This window comes from Vanellus vanellus (assembly GCF_965231255.1).
Source record: "Vanellus vanellus genome assembly, chromosome: 8".
NCBI classification, from domain to species: Eukaryota; Metazoa; Chordata; class Aves; order Charadriiformes; family Charadriidae; genus Vanellus; species Vanellus vanellus.
Window position 1 is genome coordinate 24,383,163 of NC_138913.1, and position 16,240 is coordinate 24,399,402.

A 16,240-nucleotide genomic window follows, 5' to 3' on the forward strand; every position below is an offset into this window, starting at 1 on the left:
TCCTCCGGTGCTGCATTGACCTCCTAGTGAAGAAGTTTTTCCCAATATTGAACCTGAACCAAGGGCCATTACTCCCTGTTATATTGTTGGGAACTACTGGGCAGCGCTTGACTCCATCATCAAAATCACTGCCTTCCAGCATGATTGATGAAACCAGTCCGGTTCCCTTGACCTCTCCTTGCAGAACTGTGCCCAAGATCCCCAACCATCCTGCACACCGTCTGCTTGAACCTCTCTGTTTTTCCTCATCTCTCTTGAACTTAGAGATCCAGAGCTGGACATCCTATTCCAGTGAAGCCTCACCTGCTTGAGTACAGGAGGTTAATAAATCTTTTTTTTTCTTTTTTTTTTTTTTTTTTCCACTGAACCCATTTTTAGTGAGTCCTGGTATCAACTTTGCCATAGTTACACAGAGAGGACACCACTGGCTTGTACCGAGCCGAGTGCCCCCTGTTGCCCTTTTGGAAGGACGTCTACCTCAGCCCTACTTTCCCAGGCCCTGCTGGCCCACAGGGTTGTCCTGCCCTGGGTGCAGTACTCTAAGTTTCTCCTTGCTGCATTTCAAGAGGCTTCTTCTCACCCCTGTCCTGGAGTTTATAGGGCCTCTGGAATGAGGCTCTGCCATCTTAGCCATACCACTGGTTTAGTGTTGTGCGCAGGATTGCAGCGGGTGTGCGCTCTATCTTCACCCGTTGCATCTGCATGAAAAGCTTTAAATAAAAAGGCCAGTGTTATACTTTGTACCTTAAAGTGCTGTGTTTTCGCAGCCACAAATTGCACTGATGGTAATGTAAATTTTCAGATAGTCAGCTAATCATAAAAGCAAGAGCTCAGAGCATTCTGGAGGAAAGATTGTAGAGGATTTAGCGGGTGATTGTCAAGAATTTGTGGAGAGGGTTTTCACAGAAAATGTATTAAATTATCCAGACTTCTGGGTCCAGACTACTTTCCTGTTTTTACTTTTTCTGTTTATTAGTGTTTATTCAGTTGTTCTTGATTGCTATAGTTACAAACCTGAAGTAGTTCCTGGGAAGGAAAATCTCCAACTAAGTCTTGGAGCTGTTTTAAGGAGAAAATGGTGAAAGTTTGTGATGAAATAGGTAGATAAGAATAATACACTGCTGTTAGATTAGGGAATTAAAATATATTTTCAAATCATACACTTCATAGATACAGTTTATTTGGTAGAACATGTTCTTTCTCACGGATATATTTCATATGCAAAGTAACATGGAAGGTGCAAAAAAAGAAAAGTTAACTCATACTGAAAAGGCTGCAAGTTTCTGAATGATCGAGGCAGTAGCAAATAATGGTTTGAAAACCTACTGGTTTGGAAAGCTCTTCCTCTTGCCCCTCTGCAGAGAATGGCGAAGACAATGGTAAAGATCTTTCTTTGCCCCCGAGATCCTTGCGTGCCTCAGCTATGGTCACAGTTTTAGTACTAACAAGTTTTAAAATGCTCATACATTAGGCCCAGTGTTAGAGATACGCAGCTGCCCGCTTGCACAATCAATTATTTCTATGGAAATCAATTGATGGCAAATTGTATTTTCAAAACCGGCCCCCCTTCTTTTTAATTTCCTCCAGACAGAAGGCAATTTCTTTTCACATTTTGAATAAAGGGAACATCTGCCCCAGAATGAGGACTTGATTACAAGCAATCTTAGACCATTTTTACAGCTTTTTTTAAAAGGCACAGAAATGGATTTCTGGATGTGAAAGTGTTTCTGGCTGAGAAGGCTTGAAGCATGTTCAGAGATGTTTTGTGAAGTGTACAGTACAGGCTAGAAAGGCTTCTCTAAGGAATGAGGGGGATAGAGGTAGTCCAGTCTTCCAGCTGGCAGCGAGGAAGGGCTTGCTTCCCTAATTCCCCTCCTCCAAGAAAGAATGAGAAGACAGACATAAGAATTTCTTATGTGTGTCATGTTATATCTTTGATAGAAACACAGTGATGTAGAAATAACTTTCATCACATGCAGTCTTTCATGCCATATTTGAAGGGATTCTTTTGGTTTTTATGTGCAGAAGCAGTTTTAAAATTGCAGGAGAAATCTTTGCTGAGGAATCAGCATGGTTAATCAGAAATGTTTGTTGCTCAAGGAATTGCTGGTACCCAAGATACTCCGTTGGGGCAGTATACTGGGCAGTCTGTCCTCTGTGAAAGAGTAGGGGCTGCTGTCCTGTGTAGCAGCCCCCACCAGTGTACAATGCTTACAGGAGGGAAGATTCACTATTATCCCAGCCTGGACTCGCTGTTCAAAGCAAATGAGCTCTGACAGTGACTTTCTGTAAGATTTGTAGAAGGAAAGAGCAGAGTCAGACTTTTGGTCAGATACTGCCTTTTAACTCTCAGATACTTTCTAAGTTAAAAAAAAGAAGGGTTTGAACAGTTATTTCTATGTTTGCCCTTAGCAACAACTTTCTGATCACGTTGGCAAAAGGAAAACCGGTGCAGCAATGACAAAGGCTGATTTTAAGTGGCATTCCAATGATCTGGGTGGCTTTCCTCTGGCAAGCCTTTCACATTTAGTAGACACCGTCAAGGCTAATGCTTCTTTTGGTGTTGCTCAGTCACTTTGGTAATGCTGGTTCTTTTTTCCAACATTTTTTCTCCTTTTATCTTTAAAGGGAAAAATAACATGGAACAGGTTCACATTCACTGGAAAAACATTGTCCTTCTCCCTCCTGCACCCTCCCTGCCATGGTCAAGGTCACCCTACTGCTACGTCAGGGATAATGCTGTCGGTGTCCTGTGAGGCAAGTGGGACCCAAGGAAGAGATGTTCTTCCACCACAGGCAGTGCCATCATGTGGCACGAGGCTTCAAGACGGGACATAGTTCAATAACCTTTTTCAGGTGTATTTTCTCACGAAACTCTTCTGCAGCAAAGTAATAAAAGATGGCATCCAGGCAGCAGTTCAGGTTGGCGAGTATCATTGACAACTGAATAAAGAGGCTGATGGTTTGTTTCAGACTGCAGTCCTCTATCATGCGATGTTTTACCAGGCACTGTAGGCAGATCGCAAGGTGGACAGGTGTGAAGCACACCAAAAACACCACGAGGTTGATGATAATGACTCGTAAGGAGCCACTGCCTTCTACCTTCTTTTTAGCTTGACTTTTGTGATTCAGAAGAATCAAGATGTTTTGGGCAGAGCAGAAAACCATCACTATGAGTGGGATCAGAAATCCAGCGACTTCCACAAAAACAATGACGGGGATGCTCCATGCCTTTTCTGATATGTCGTAAAAGCATTTAAAATAATTTTTCTTGCGAGAAACATACATTGGGATGCTGGAAAGCCAAGTTACTGTCCATATGATGCAGCAAATCAAGATAGCCCATTTGGGGGATTGGTTAGCTCGACCTTCAAATGGATGCCTTATGCAGATATATCTGTCGACAGTGATGCAGACAATAATGAAGATACTGCCATACATGTTGATAAAATAGAGAGACTCTATGAATGAGCACAGGAGTCCAGGCGCGTCTGTGCTAGAGTAGTACAGCTTGAGTGGGAGTGAGAGAAGCAGCAAGACATCTGCAAGTGCGAGATTAATCATGTAAACTGAGGTTTTGGTCTGTTTCTTCCAAAAACAACAGAACACGGAGAGGGCCAGGGCATTAAGAACCAGCCCGAGAATGAAGGTGGGGATGGAGATCCCCAACCGCAGGGTTTCTGCTAATCTGTCGATGTCTGTAAAATTGCATTCCTTGCTGCTGTTGGTCATTTCTCCCCTAAAATGACAGAGAGAACAGGTTGGAAATGTGTAACGCTCCCAGTTAATGCCTTGATATATCAGAGCAAGATACTTTCAAACACCACTCTGGGCTTTTTTTTTGTTTTGAGGCATACATTTAATCAGTCTTTAGTTATTATTGGAAGCGAATCCTCGTTTCAAGCACAGAGCTTTCTATTTTCAATTTGAGTGGATTGATCTGTTATAAAGGAGCCTGTTTCCCAGTGGCAGGTAGTCAGCATCCACTAACTACCATGCCCTTTAAGATAATCCCATTCAGATATTGAAGAGACTGACCCATTCAAAGATACATTTTCAAAACCTAAAGCAGTGCCCTGAAGTGCACTGGCTATCTCTAGTAACTTGTACATCTAGTGAAACTTCCGTAACACGTTCGGTTCCTTTGCTACACAGAAATTCATGAAATTATTCTTCCATATTAAGGCAGGTCATACTGATAGCTGGGATTTTACTTTCATATTGATGAATCCTATGCATCAGTAGCTTTTGCTGATGTGCTTTTACTACACCTGCATTTATATGGATATTTTAATTTCATAGAGCGCTGGTATCCAATGCAGTATTTTTAGAAGGTCAGCTTAAGAAGACTGATCTTTTATCTAGGTGCAAATTGAGTAAGCGCTTTTTCTAGCTTGTGTTTAACTTTCAGCACTGGTTAAAAATTGGGCTTGCAAGTACTTTAAATTTTAACTGATTATCTTAGATAATCTGGCAAAGACTAGCAAATGGAAGGCATGGCATCTTAATAATAGTTCTTTACAAAAGTAGAATTTGTATGGAATAAGTGTTATCACCATTCTTAAAAATAGACATTTACTTTAACTAACTATGCCTTAAAACTGCTTTTTGATAACCTCTCTAAATCAAAATCACAAAAAATCCTAAAGAAGGGGAAGAAATTGGTGGTTAAAGTTTCTGGTCCAGCTCAGCCAAACAAGTAGCTCAAAAGAAATTTTAGGAGTAAGTGGAGAGGTTTTAAGAGGAACTTGATCAAGACGTGAATGTCTGCTTTGGAGGACAAAAAGTGACAAGTAGTTCATAACCTCAATCAAATGGAGCTGGACTTTGCTAAAGAAACCAAATAACAATTAGAGAAAAAGTTTTTGTTTACATGGCTGAAATAAAATACAAAAAAGAGAGCTAGAATTGGAGAACAGGTAGAACTGTTAATTTTAACTGAGGTCATGGCCTGGGGTTTTGCCAGACCTTATACCTCTGCTTTTCACAGGGATGCTGATATTGTGCTGGAGGCCAGAGGTGGGGTGACTTATCAGTGAGTGATAACGGAAAAAACTGTATCTGAACACAGAATGCACTTAGAGCTTAATTTGCTTGTATTAGGGAAAACAGTGTATTTCCAGCTCAGACTATGGAAAGAAGAGGCACTTAAAGCTGAAAGTCTGACCCAGTAATAGTTATGAAGTATGTGTGTTATTAGTGTGTCTGGAAAAGGATCAATCTAGTCTATCTGTTGAAGGAAAGAGTGTCAAATGTGATTAAAGCAATTCTATAACTGTTGAGTCAAAGCTTTGTACAGATTTTTAAGGAAAACTACTAAATAAAGCTTTGACAGATCTTGGCAGACCATTATCTTTGATGATGTATCTGCTTTTTCAGATCAGGGAAAGGCTGAAGATCGAAGGTGCCTGCATTTCAGTAAAGTGTACTAAAAATAACTAAATAGCAATAGAAAAACTGGGGGTAAGAAAAAGTAGGTGAGGAAATGGTTGCAAGAAAGCTGACGAGGACTACAAACAGGCTGGATCTAGGTTACTGGGGGGATGCACAAATTCACCGAGACTACTCCTTGGTGGTGTTTTCCCCAGTGACCCCATTGTAGGAGCAAGTGTGACCTGCAGGGAGGTGCTGTCTGTCAGGGGATGGATCCAACTGCCACTTCCAGAGAACTGGACTTGAGCAACATAAATGGAACTGTCACAGCTTTGTGAACTTAGGAAATTGCAAAAGGAAATCAGATTGTTATCAGTGCATTTATCTGCCAAAAATAAGAACAAAAAGAAAACCTTGGTTGGTTAGTCAATCTGAGATTGAGTCAGTCCCTCTGAGCCAGCAATGCGTGGCAGCTGCTTACAAAATCCTATGATTGTGGTACGTGAGAAGTGAGATAATTCCATTACAGGTGGAGATGCATTGGTGCCACACGTACAGGGATTAGTGTAGGCAGATGCTGCTGTCTCCTGAGGGCTGGACAGGTAAAAGGAAATGAGAGCGTTGTGCTCTTGTGTGAGAGTGTGTGTCCTGTGACCAAGAGCATCCATTTCGCTGGGTAAAAGTCAGATGACATTAAACGTTTTGGGGGAGTGACAACACCTGTTAATCCAAGACTTCAGGGTGCTATGTAAATATATCAGAAAATTGCTTGTGATGTCTCTTAAAAGTATGAGTTTTGAGTCTACATTTACTCAGTTTCTATTTCACAGAATGCTTTTTTTAAAGTCTGTTAGTACGAAATTATATATAGCATTACTCCTGAAAATGCTTAATTTTAAGAAAATATTACGCATCCTTTAAACGGATAATTTCAAGTATTCAAATGGAGTCACTTAATTCTCAAAAACTTGATATTCTTTTATCATTTTGCCTCCCCTCAAGTTTAAATTTCACATCTTGAGTAATCCAAGGGAATTCATAGAATCATACAATGATTAGAATTGGAAGGAAAGGGACATTAAAGACCATCGAGGCCATGGGCAGGGACACCTCCCACCAGACCAGGTTGCCTAAGGCCACATCCAACCTGGCCTTGAACACCCCCAGGGATGGGGCAGCCACTTCTCTGGGCAATTTGTTCCAGTGCCTCACCACCCTCATAGTGAAAAATTTCTTCCTGATCTCTAATCTAAATCTCCCCTCTTCCAGTCTGAAGCCATTCCCCCTCATCCTATCCCTACCTGCCCTTGTAAAAAGTCCCTCTCCAGCTTTCTTGTAGGTGCCCTTCAGATACTGGAAAGCTGCTGTTGTTTGCAAACAGTTCACACTGAGTAATATGTTTGCCCAAAATTATTTTAATTAATTTTAATTGACAAATAACCTTGCAATCATTTAATAAGCATCATCTTTACTGCATTGTTCAAATTATTCATAAAAATACTGACGATACTGAATCTGAAAGATACCAAACTGTAACAAATACATCTTTCCTGTATGGTAGACTGATTAGTATCTTAGTGGGTACTCACTAATCATATAGAGGTTTCATATATATCATGTTTCCTTTGTTTGCTTATGAGAATTTTTTTAGAGATAGTGTCTGAAGCCTGTTTCCCCCTCCTACACCCTGTCCCCCAGTGCTGTCAGCGTGTCACAGAAGAAAGTCGAATTAGTTCTGTTTCAGTCATTCTCAGATGAATCTGTGCAGACTGTTACTTACCGCTGTATTGTTTGCTGGGTGCTTGCAAACAGATTCTTTGGTGGGTGATTCCAATATTTTTCCAAATACTGAAACCAGGCTTAGTGATGTACTATTTCCCAACTCCTCCTTTTTCACCTTCTTAAGAGACAGGCACCACGTTTGCTCTTTTCCAGTCTTCTGAAGAAAATTCCTCTGTCCTCCACGAATTTCCCGAAAGAATCACCTGTGGCTCTAGAATTGTTTCAGACAAGTTCTAGAAGCCAAAAGATAACATAAGATCCTGTAATTAATACTACTCAAGGGAGCGTGTCTTAGCTGGTCCAGACCGTGTGCGATCACTGCTCCGCTTGTTCCTGGTTTCTTCTACATAGTGAGGATTTTCCACTTCCTATGGACTAGTTAAATGGGTTTACTGATAGCAGGAGCTTGTGGTAAAGCTAGCGGCAAAGATCTACTGACCTAGGAAATGGAACAGCAAGGTTATACAGTACTCGCTTCACTAGGTTTTTTGCAGCACAGCAGGATGCATGAATGGTTTCCTCATTGTAGTTCAGATCTGAGTTTGGCTCGTGTGGATTCACACAAGTCTGTCTGTTAGCACAGACTGGGGATGACAGATTAAGGATATTCTTATCCATGAAAGCTTCATTAGCAGGAATATCTTCATCATATAATGTATAACTTACTGTAAGTGTAGGTGTAGCTTTAATAGTAAGGAAATGATAATCAGATGACAGAACACAGCAAACCAATCATTCTTAATCTAGCTATACTGCAAAAGAGGAATGGGGAAAATTCAGGTCACTGCTTCAGCAAGGATTTTTACAGCATTTACCATAATCTCCCTCCTAATCAACGCAAACCAAGTAATGTTACTGCCATAAAGCAGACTTTGTTTATATCTATTTTCTAGAACATTATTCGTGTTAGATATAAATTATCCTCTTGTGGACGCACAGAAGAGTAAGATGGCTCAGCGCAATGAAGAGCAGCAAGTCCAACATCTACCTGTAGTTGGATATTTTCTTATCATTTTATTCTGAGTATTTTGATTGCAACAGAATATATTTATGCTTATCACTAAAGCAGAAATCTTTCTGCTCAAAGCTAAGCAACAAAACATCTTTGATCTGACTGTTCAATCTTTATAAGAAATAATCATCCAACTAGCTTAAAAATAGTGCTCTTCAATCAATGCTGCTATTAAATTTTTGAAAAAATAAGTTATTAGTTAAAGTGTGGATTATTTTACCTGAACCCCGGCAAGCAGATCAGCAGCATTGCTTCAGTCCAAGTTGTTCTATAGAGAATGAGAGCATTTGCTTACAAACCATGCCCTAGCAGTACTCTTACTAAATGGCATAACCACATCCTTCTTTTCATCTTTTTTTTTTCCTTATTTCAGAACACACTGTGTTTCTTTATATAGGCAAGTGAAGGTGTGAGAGTGTAGATACTTGAATCCTCAGCTGTTTCCAGTCAGTAGTCAATGTAGGGTGGGGAACAGTTTGCCTCTGAAGCCAGAGTTGGGTTTGGACTGGACTTTACCTGGTGTGAAGCAGCTGAGAGCTTTTATGGGCTTGTGGTGGCTACCTCCAAATTTCCAATTTTGCCTTGAGCTGGAGGGGAGAAGGAGAAGCGGAAAGTTGTAGGAGAGGCAGTCATAGAAATAGGGCTTCTTCCCCCAGTTTCTGCTCAATTTGCATACTGGAGATCAGTAGTTCAGCACTCAGATGCTTCTGAAAGATACAGCTACTTGTACGCATGCAGCTGTTAATCTATTTAAAGGGCATGTGCCAGTTTTAGCCAGTTCAGGTGTCTGATTCACAACTGCAAGTTGGCAAACTAATGCTTATTGGTGAGAGGAGTGAGGTAAACGAAGCACTAAACGAGTGCCTTGTATGTGAGTCATATAGTAGCCAGGACGCGCTTTTCTTGAAATGAGCTTTCAAGGCTTTTCCATCAATAAGACTTTCTTGATGGAGTCCGAAGCTTTTCCTCTGCTCTTGGAGATATCATGCAATGTACACCTTTTGGAAAGGTAATTGTGCTTGCAAAGAGTGAACAGCAGGCATATGGGGACATTCATCCACTGCTGTCTTCAGGAGATAGAGGACAAGGATGGGACACAGCAAAGGACCCCAAGGTGCTGGTCTTCTCAGGTCCTGGCCAGCTGTGACTTGGTTGGGACTAGCATCAAACAGACGTTTGCAGTTACGTGAAGTGACATAATTTACTGAAAAAAAGTTAATTGACATTTGATGACAATGTTACATACTCATATGTAACAATTTTATCTCCAAGAATAAAACCTTAAGTAGGGATTCATTTGTGTATGTCATACGGACACTTCATACTCGTGAGTGCAAATAGTCTCTCTCTGGAAGACCTCTGGCTGAAATGTGAAACTCACTTGCTAGTGCTGAGAGCCACTCTTCTGACTTGTGGACTGCTCTTTTGCCTCACACACGGCAACCCTTTGCTGCGGCAGCAAGTACAGAAAAATAAAAGCTCAAGTGAAATTTTTCAAATGGCCACCTGGTTTTGGAGTTAATTTGGTCTTTCTGGGGAAATGCTGCATTTTCTGCAGAAAAAGTAGCACCAGCATTTGCACCACAGGACTTGGAGAAGAAAAAACTTGCTGTTTCTTAACACAATTTTTTCTTCATGTTTCATCTAAAACTGAGACATGAAGAAAAAAAAAAAAAAAAGGAGAACCCAAACAAAGTGTGGGTAAACCTCATAAAAATATCACGTGGCAGAGGAAATGAAGGCAACATGATTCATATCATTTGGGAAACACGTTATGGAATTGGGGGGTTTTCAAGCGCTTTTCAACTTCTGTCTTCTCAGAGCTGTGGGCTAGCTACAAGTCTCAGTAATGGACTGTAATGAATATGGACCATGAAAAGAAATCTAAGAGTGCAACTAAATATTAGCAGAAAACAAATACCCTACAATTATGTGTGACCTTTGAAAGACCTTCCGTGTCACTTTGCAGCTGAAATGGGGTTGCTTCCTTAATCCTCTTGCTGCAGAAACATTTTAGACTTAGCTTAAAAATTAATACTTTGTGGTGCCTTCACTCCCAGCACTAGGTTCATTCCTTGTGGCTCTATAAACTTTCCACTTAGTATCACTTGGTGCAGCAGAGCTAAACAAAAAATCACCATTTCTGCACACATCAACCGCGTGTTTGCTAAGTTGGCAGTTTGGTTGTGATATGTGTGGGTTCATCATTTATAGGTGAGCGTGTAATTGTTGGTGTTTACACAAGTCAGTCTTTCGCAGGTTGGCCTTTTTTTTTGGTTTAAATCAGGACAACTTTTATCTAGAGCATATTTAATGAGGGCAAGCAATGAATGACTCACTCTCACACCTGCAGATAGATCATTGGCTGAGAAATTAGAGCTTGTTTGCCCCCTGTATTTGACGGCTGCTTTTGTAATTTCTCCCATCAGGTGCTCTACATGAATATGTTCAACAGGAATTATTTCAGCGAGTCCTTTGTGCTCCCAGTGCCTTTATCACCCAGCACTGCTGATTGCTAAATGCTGAATTCCAGGGACCCAGGCGGCTGCACTGCTCTGAGGTTTTCAACGGGAAGGAGAAGGGCTTTGTTTATTTCAGTTTGGTTTTTTTTTTTTTTTTTTTTTAATTAACCACTAAAATGGGCTGGATGTATATTGTTTGCTCCACCTAGAGACAACAATCTTATCAACTGTTCCAGCTAGCAAATGAATAGTTGCTGGAAGAACCTAAACCAAACTCTGAGTAACTAAAATGAAGTGTATGAGCAAAAAATTATAACCCTTATGGCAAAGATGAGTAGTTTTTGGGGGGATTGGTTTTTCTTTTTTAGTAGAAATTGATGAGATTTGGTAGAAATTGGTCTTTTACCCTGTAGGTGCAATAAGTGCTGCTCTTGCTAAGTCAGGCAACAGCAGGCAGCACTTGTCATTTTCAAGGAATCAAAATCTGTTTCAGAGGAGACATGCTCACACAGTGCAAAACCACATTCATTTGCATTACAGCATCATGAATTCTGCTGTTCTTTTTTAGTGGAAAATACATCACAGCAGCTTTGCAGTTCAGCTTTCACGAATGTCTAAAATATGTGTTTGCTTGTACTTAAGGGCCAGAATGGAATCAGTTTGGTCTCAGATCTAGGATTAGGACGCTCAAGTGCAAATGAATCAAATTTCAAAGGTTGGGTCCAATATGTTTCTTGTTGTTCTCCCAGACAGCTATAAAATATCATCTCAGATAACAAGACTTAATTATCCAGAGCAAAAAGAGTCAGGAAAAGACATTGCCCAGTAGAGAGCTTGGAGGTGAGTGAAAATCTGTCTTTGTCCTTGTGAAGAGTGTTGGATGCAGTGAGGAAATAGGAGGCATATCAGCCCAGACCTGAGTCTAAGTTATCTTCTGTGTTGTGCTGTGTCTGGTTTCTGACACTTTTGTGTGTGTTTAAAGGTTTCAAAAACTGGATGGCCAAAGTGACTTAAGCTAAGAAGTCTTGTTGTGAGCAGTTTATCACAGCTTGCTACCACAAAGGGGATTGGCCACCTCCTTTTAAAAGGGGAGAAACTGGGGACTTCATCTAACTCCAGCTGAGCAGCAGCACACTCCTGGAAAGGAGAACTACACAAAGAGCTCATGATGCTATCACCTACCTAAAGATGTACCCTGATGCTCTTTCTCTCTAAAGAACAGGTAAATTAAAGAACAAGCTCAATTTTCATTGGTGACTTAGAAGTTGTTGTTTGTACTTGGGTTGGAATACAAACAGTTTTTTCTTTATCTGAAGGCCTTTCACTTCACACTAGTGCTCTTTGGGTTGCTCAGTACTCTCTTCCTCTTCTTCATAAGCAATCAAAGCCTGGCTTACAGTGAACTATCTTAATTGCGCAGTTGGGAACTTTGGATGGCTAGGGGGTTGTGTTTTTCTCATGTAGCCACTTTTTTGCAGCAAGTGCAGGAGACCGCAAAACTGGAAATCAGGAAACCTGGCAACTGCTGTATTTTATGGGGAACAGCCACCTTCAGCCTCTCCAAGATGAGGCAGAGACCTTTAAAGACAGCCCAGGACAGAGTAAAAAGTGCAGTAGTTCTTGGAGCTGACCAGCTATGAGTGTAGACTTGTTTCTCACTGCATTTGGGAAATCTTGCAAAGGTTTCTTAGGGTTGTATGTTGAGAAGAAAGGAACTGGCCAGTCTGGTGAGCAGTCAGTTTCATGCTAGTATGGTTGAGTGAGCAGAACCGTGGGAGTAATATTTTAAGGTACAGAATATCTTCGGCCATATCTGATTCAGAAATTCACCAACAGGGCACCAAGCATGCAGGGTGGCGTCTCCTTCATAACTTCAGAGACCCACAGTCTGCAACTGAGCCGAAATTATAGTTCGGTTTGGTCTTCCAGAGCCAAAAAGGCCGGTTAGACATGGCCAGTGTCAGCTAGGTGCCAGTGAGGACATGTGTTTCATGGCCAGTCCATCCCTCCTCTGAGGCACAGACGGAGCAGTTTGTGCCTACTCAAAAGCAATTCTGGTTGTGGGCATGCTGATAGGCTATAACTTTTGTTGGGTATTTGCAGGAAGGAGCAGCCAGTCAAGCTGCAAGCTCAGCTTTAGTGAAACTGTGTAAGAATAGACACAGAGCTTCCTGCATGAATGTGCTTTGCAGTCTGCTCCACGAGATTCACCAGCACACCCCACCTGTGCCAGCTGGGCAGTCAAGAGGGTCTGTGGTTGCCCAGGATAGCTGGGCTGGTGCTGGTGAAGCACAACCCACAGCAATCGCCGTCCACCAAGATGCATGCAATTCTTACAGGCATTTCCATGGGATGTAAACAGAGCGTATCTTTTGTGGAGCCCCCTGGAAAGGGCAAAATGTGAGGCTGCTATCTCTATCTCTTAAAACAGAGAAACAGGTTTGTTTAATGAAGATGGCAGGCTCACTGAGCAGTAGCCCTACCAAAGGAAATGGTAGGTATGCACAAAATTAAAGTCTCAAACAAAACCACCAGCTAATTTCACAATCGTCCAGTAAAAGGAACTAGTGGTTAGCAGCAGTGTGGAAACAAACCCAGGACCTGAGCAGGGAGACCGCATGGCTTCTTAGCAGGCCTCCTGAGCACTCAGGCTTCTGTAGGTTATAACAGCATATTGCAGTGAAATAGGATATTTCTCCGCTCTGTCTTACCACTCCAGTGGCAGTGTGTGGTTATCGCACACGATTCTTTTTCTTGACACAGGCAGTGATCAGATCAGAGAGTTTCCATGTCCATCTACACCATATAACATAATACTCTCATAACTGGTGTATCTAGATTTATTGTTTTCATAGAAAAACATTTTCTTCTCAGTCTTTGCATAGCATTTGGTAACGAAACATATAATGAAAATTATTTCCTTTGCATTTTCATTATACCAAGTATTACCTGAGCACTGTTGACTGGACCGTCACTGTCTTCCATTTGGACTGACGGAAGTCAGCAACCATCTCTACAGACTGGTGCAAAGAGATGCCAGTTCAGTGCAGGAAAGCAGCAGCAGCAGCCACACTGCGTGCTTGTGCCTTGCACAGTCATTCCTATACCTTCATGCAGACGGCCCTGCATGAAGGGGTAGGAGCTGCCTCATCTGCAGGGTTTATGCGCTCTCAATGCTATAGCTTTCTGAAAGACCCATTTCTGTCAAATGGCTTGGACTGAAAAAGAGCTGACTTGTGTGGAAACTGCATTTTTTCCATTTCATTTAACTTTTTCCTCATCTATCTCCCCTCAGTGTAGGGAATGGCATTTCTTGAAAGGAAGCCCTACACACTCAAGCCTATAACTGCAATGGATTAGAGTCAATCGAAAATCACAGTTTGGCCTAGAAGTAACATTTTCCACATCTGAGATTTGCCCTGTTTCATTAATGCATGTCATCTTTGCACTCTAGGTCTTTCCCATTTTAGCTTATGAGTTGGCAAGTTGCTGCTACCTTTTTATTGTTTTCAGACCAGTGTGTATTCAGCTGTGCATTAATAAAGCATGTCTCAAAGCATGTCTCAAAGGATTGCAGGAGATGGTACCAGCTCTGACCACTTGCAGTACAGCCCAAATGAATGTTGCTGACCCAGGGACAAGGCTATTTGAGACGTCAGCTGGGGATTGTTTCTCATACTGGTATTGTCTCACCTGGACAATGACAGTTAGCATGCCGCTGTCTCTTGTGCTTGCTTAGCTTGTTTTTTCTTGAGGTTTCTGCAAGTTATAGTATGAATTGGTCTGTCACAGCCCAAGTGTACTGGCAGGGTACACTTGTCAATGCAGACTCTGCAGCCTGTGTGCCCTCATGTTGGCACTTAGATCTGAGGGTATGAGAATTGCTGTCAACCTTGCTGCTGTCGTAAGAGTGTCCTGACAGATCCCAGGGCACCAAAGTCCCAACTTGAATCACTGAGTGACTTAACGTGGAGATGCAGTGAGTGCTGCTGAGAAATACAAAGTGCCCAGGAAGAGCTGGTCAGACAAACAAACAAACAAAAAAGTAAGTAAGTTTAAGAAAATGCTTACAGGGATCCCTGCATTTACTTCAAAGTCATAGTTTTGAGTGGTTGCCGGTGCTGGCAGAGGACACCCTACCCAACAGTGCCACCGTGGGGTAGGTTATGTCTATGAGTCGGATAAGAGGCATCAAGGGGGAACCTGACCTTTCTCTTGTGTGGTGCTCTCTCTCCTCATATGGGTATCTATAAAAAACTATGTGTTTATATATTTGTGCGTGCATCAATATCATAACGACTTATTAACAGTCATTACGTTGTAGATATGGGTTGCATGCACACCTACTTTATGAGCTTTATTGTGTTCTCATCTCTCCTAATCTGTCCTGGCCGACCGCTTTTTATTTTAGTATGATAGCCAGCCTTTGAGAGAGAGAGCTCTGTTTTATGCTGCTAAGAAAATGCCTCTCTGAAAATATGGCCTTTTCTGTTCTCCCTTAGAAAGGGCAACTGAGCAAATTTCCTTATTTATTCCAGTGCAGAAGGGATCTCTGCTGTGAAGAGAATTGGCTGTCCTCGAGTTTGGCTTCTGAAGAAGACAGTAATGGAGGCAAGTTCAACCAGCTGCAGCTTGTTTTTTCTATGCATGTAGGTTATCTGCCCTTGCAGATAACCCCAGCACAGGGTTAGTATTTAAAAAATACCTGGTGGGTCTTGGATGCTGCAGAAGGAGGAGCGAGGTGAGAATGCTGCAATGTGCTGCCAGCCCAGCTGACTTCCAAGGGGGAAAGGCACTCCGTCTTGTTTTGCTGAGAGCGGGAATTCATCCTCCTTTCTGCAGAGAGATGTTGTGGTGATTGAGCCTAATGGTGGCTAGATACTTATTTCTTTCTGATGTGTAACGTTAGTCTAGCTGGGGTGATAGGGTTGTCTTTGTTCTCGCTGCCTGCCGTAGCCAAGTGTCTTTACACATGAGTAAAGGTGAATGAATGGCTTTGGAAATAAAACTGCACTTCATTTGAGTATAATCATGGCACTTACAATGATAACCTTCTAGCTTTCCACTTCAAACCAAGTGCTAGAGACTTTTTTGAAATGCTGAAAAGGTCCCTTCACTTTAGCACAGGTGCATTCCTATAAATAGCCTGTATAGAAAAGGGATCAAGAAAGCAATTTGGAGGAAAGTGAAAAACCTCAAATAGATGAAAACCTTTCAAATTAACTAATGCTAGAATGGCAGAAACTATCACACAATAAAATGCAGACTTTTTTTTTTTATTAAGAAAGAGAAAATATAAGGTTTTAAAAAAATCTTAAGGGGCAGAAGTTCTGGTAAGTAACCTTACGAGGTTACTGAAATATCAGCCTGAGATGGCCACTTTTCAGTTTCTGTGGACACAGCCCCTGAAAGACCCAGCAGATATCTGAAGCCCAGAGTCGTCCAGTCTGCCTGCAGAGGTTGGGGGAGCGTGCGTGTGTGTCTGTCTGTCTCTGTGGCAGTCAGGATACTTTTCACTTTTAAAATGCACTTTTATCACTTTGCATCCAGCTAGACGTGTGTTGGCATGTGCTAGGTGTGGAGGTCAGACATCAGCGTGGCTGCTCTCAGG

The 16,240-nt window shown here is 41.7% G+C and overlaps 1 protein-coding gene across 1 annotated transcript; it reads right to left on the reverse strand.

The window, feature by feature from the left end:
- Positions 1–2,805: 2,805 nt before the first annotated feature.
- On the reverse strand, positions 2,806–3,732 carry LOC309674785 (G-protein coupled receptor 55-like; the record flags this gene model as incomplete). The annotated part of the gene is made up of 1 exon (XM_082486933.1): positions 2,806–3,732. The coding sequence occupies one exon, from the start codon at positions 3,730–3,732 to the stop codon at positions 2,806–2,808; it is 927 nt and encodes a 308-aa protein (XP_082343059.1).
- Between the last annotated feature and the right edge of the window lie 12,508 nt (positions 3,733–16,240).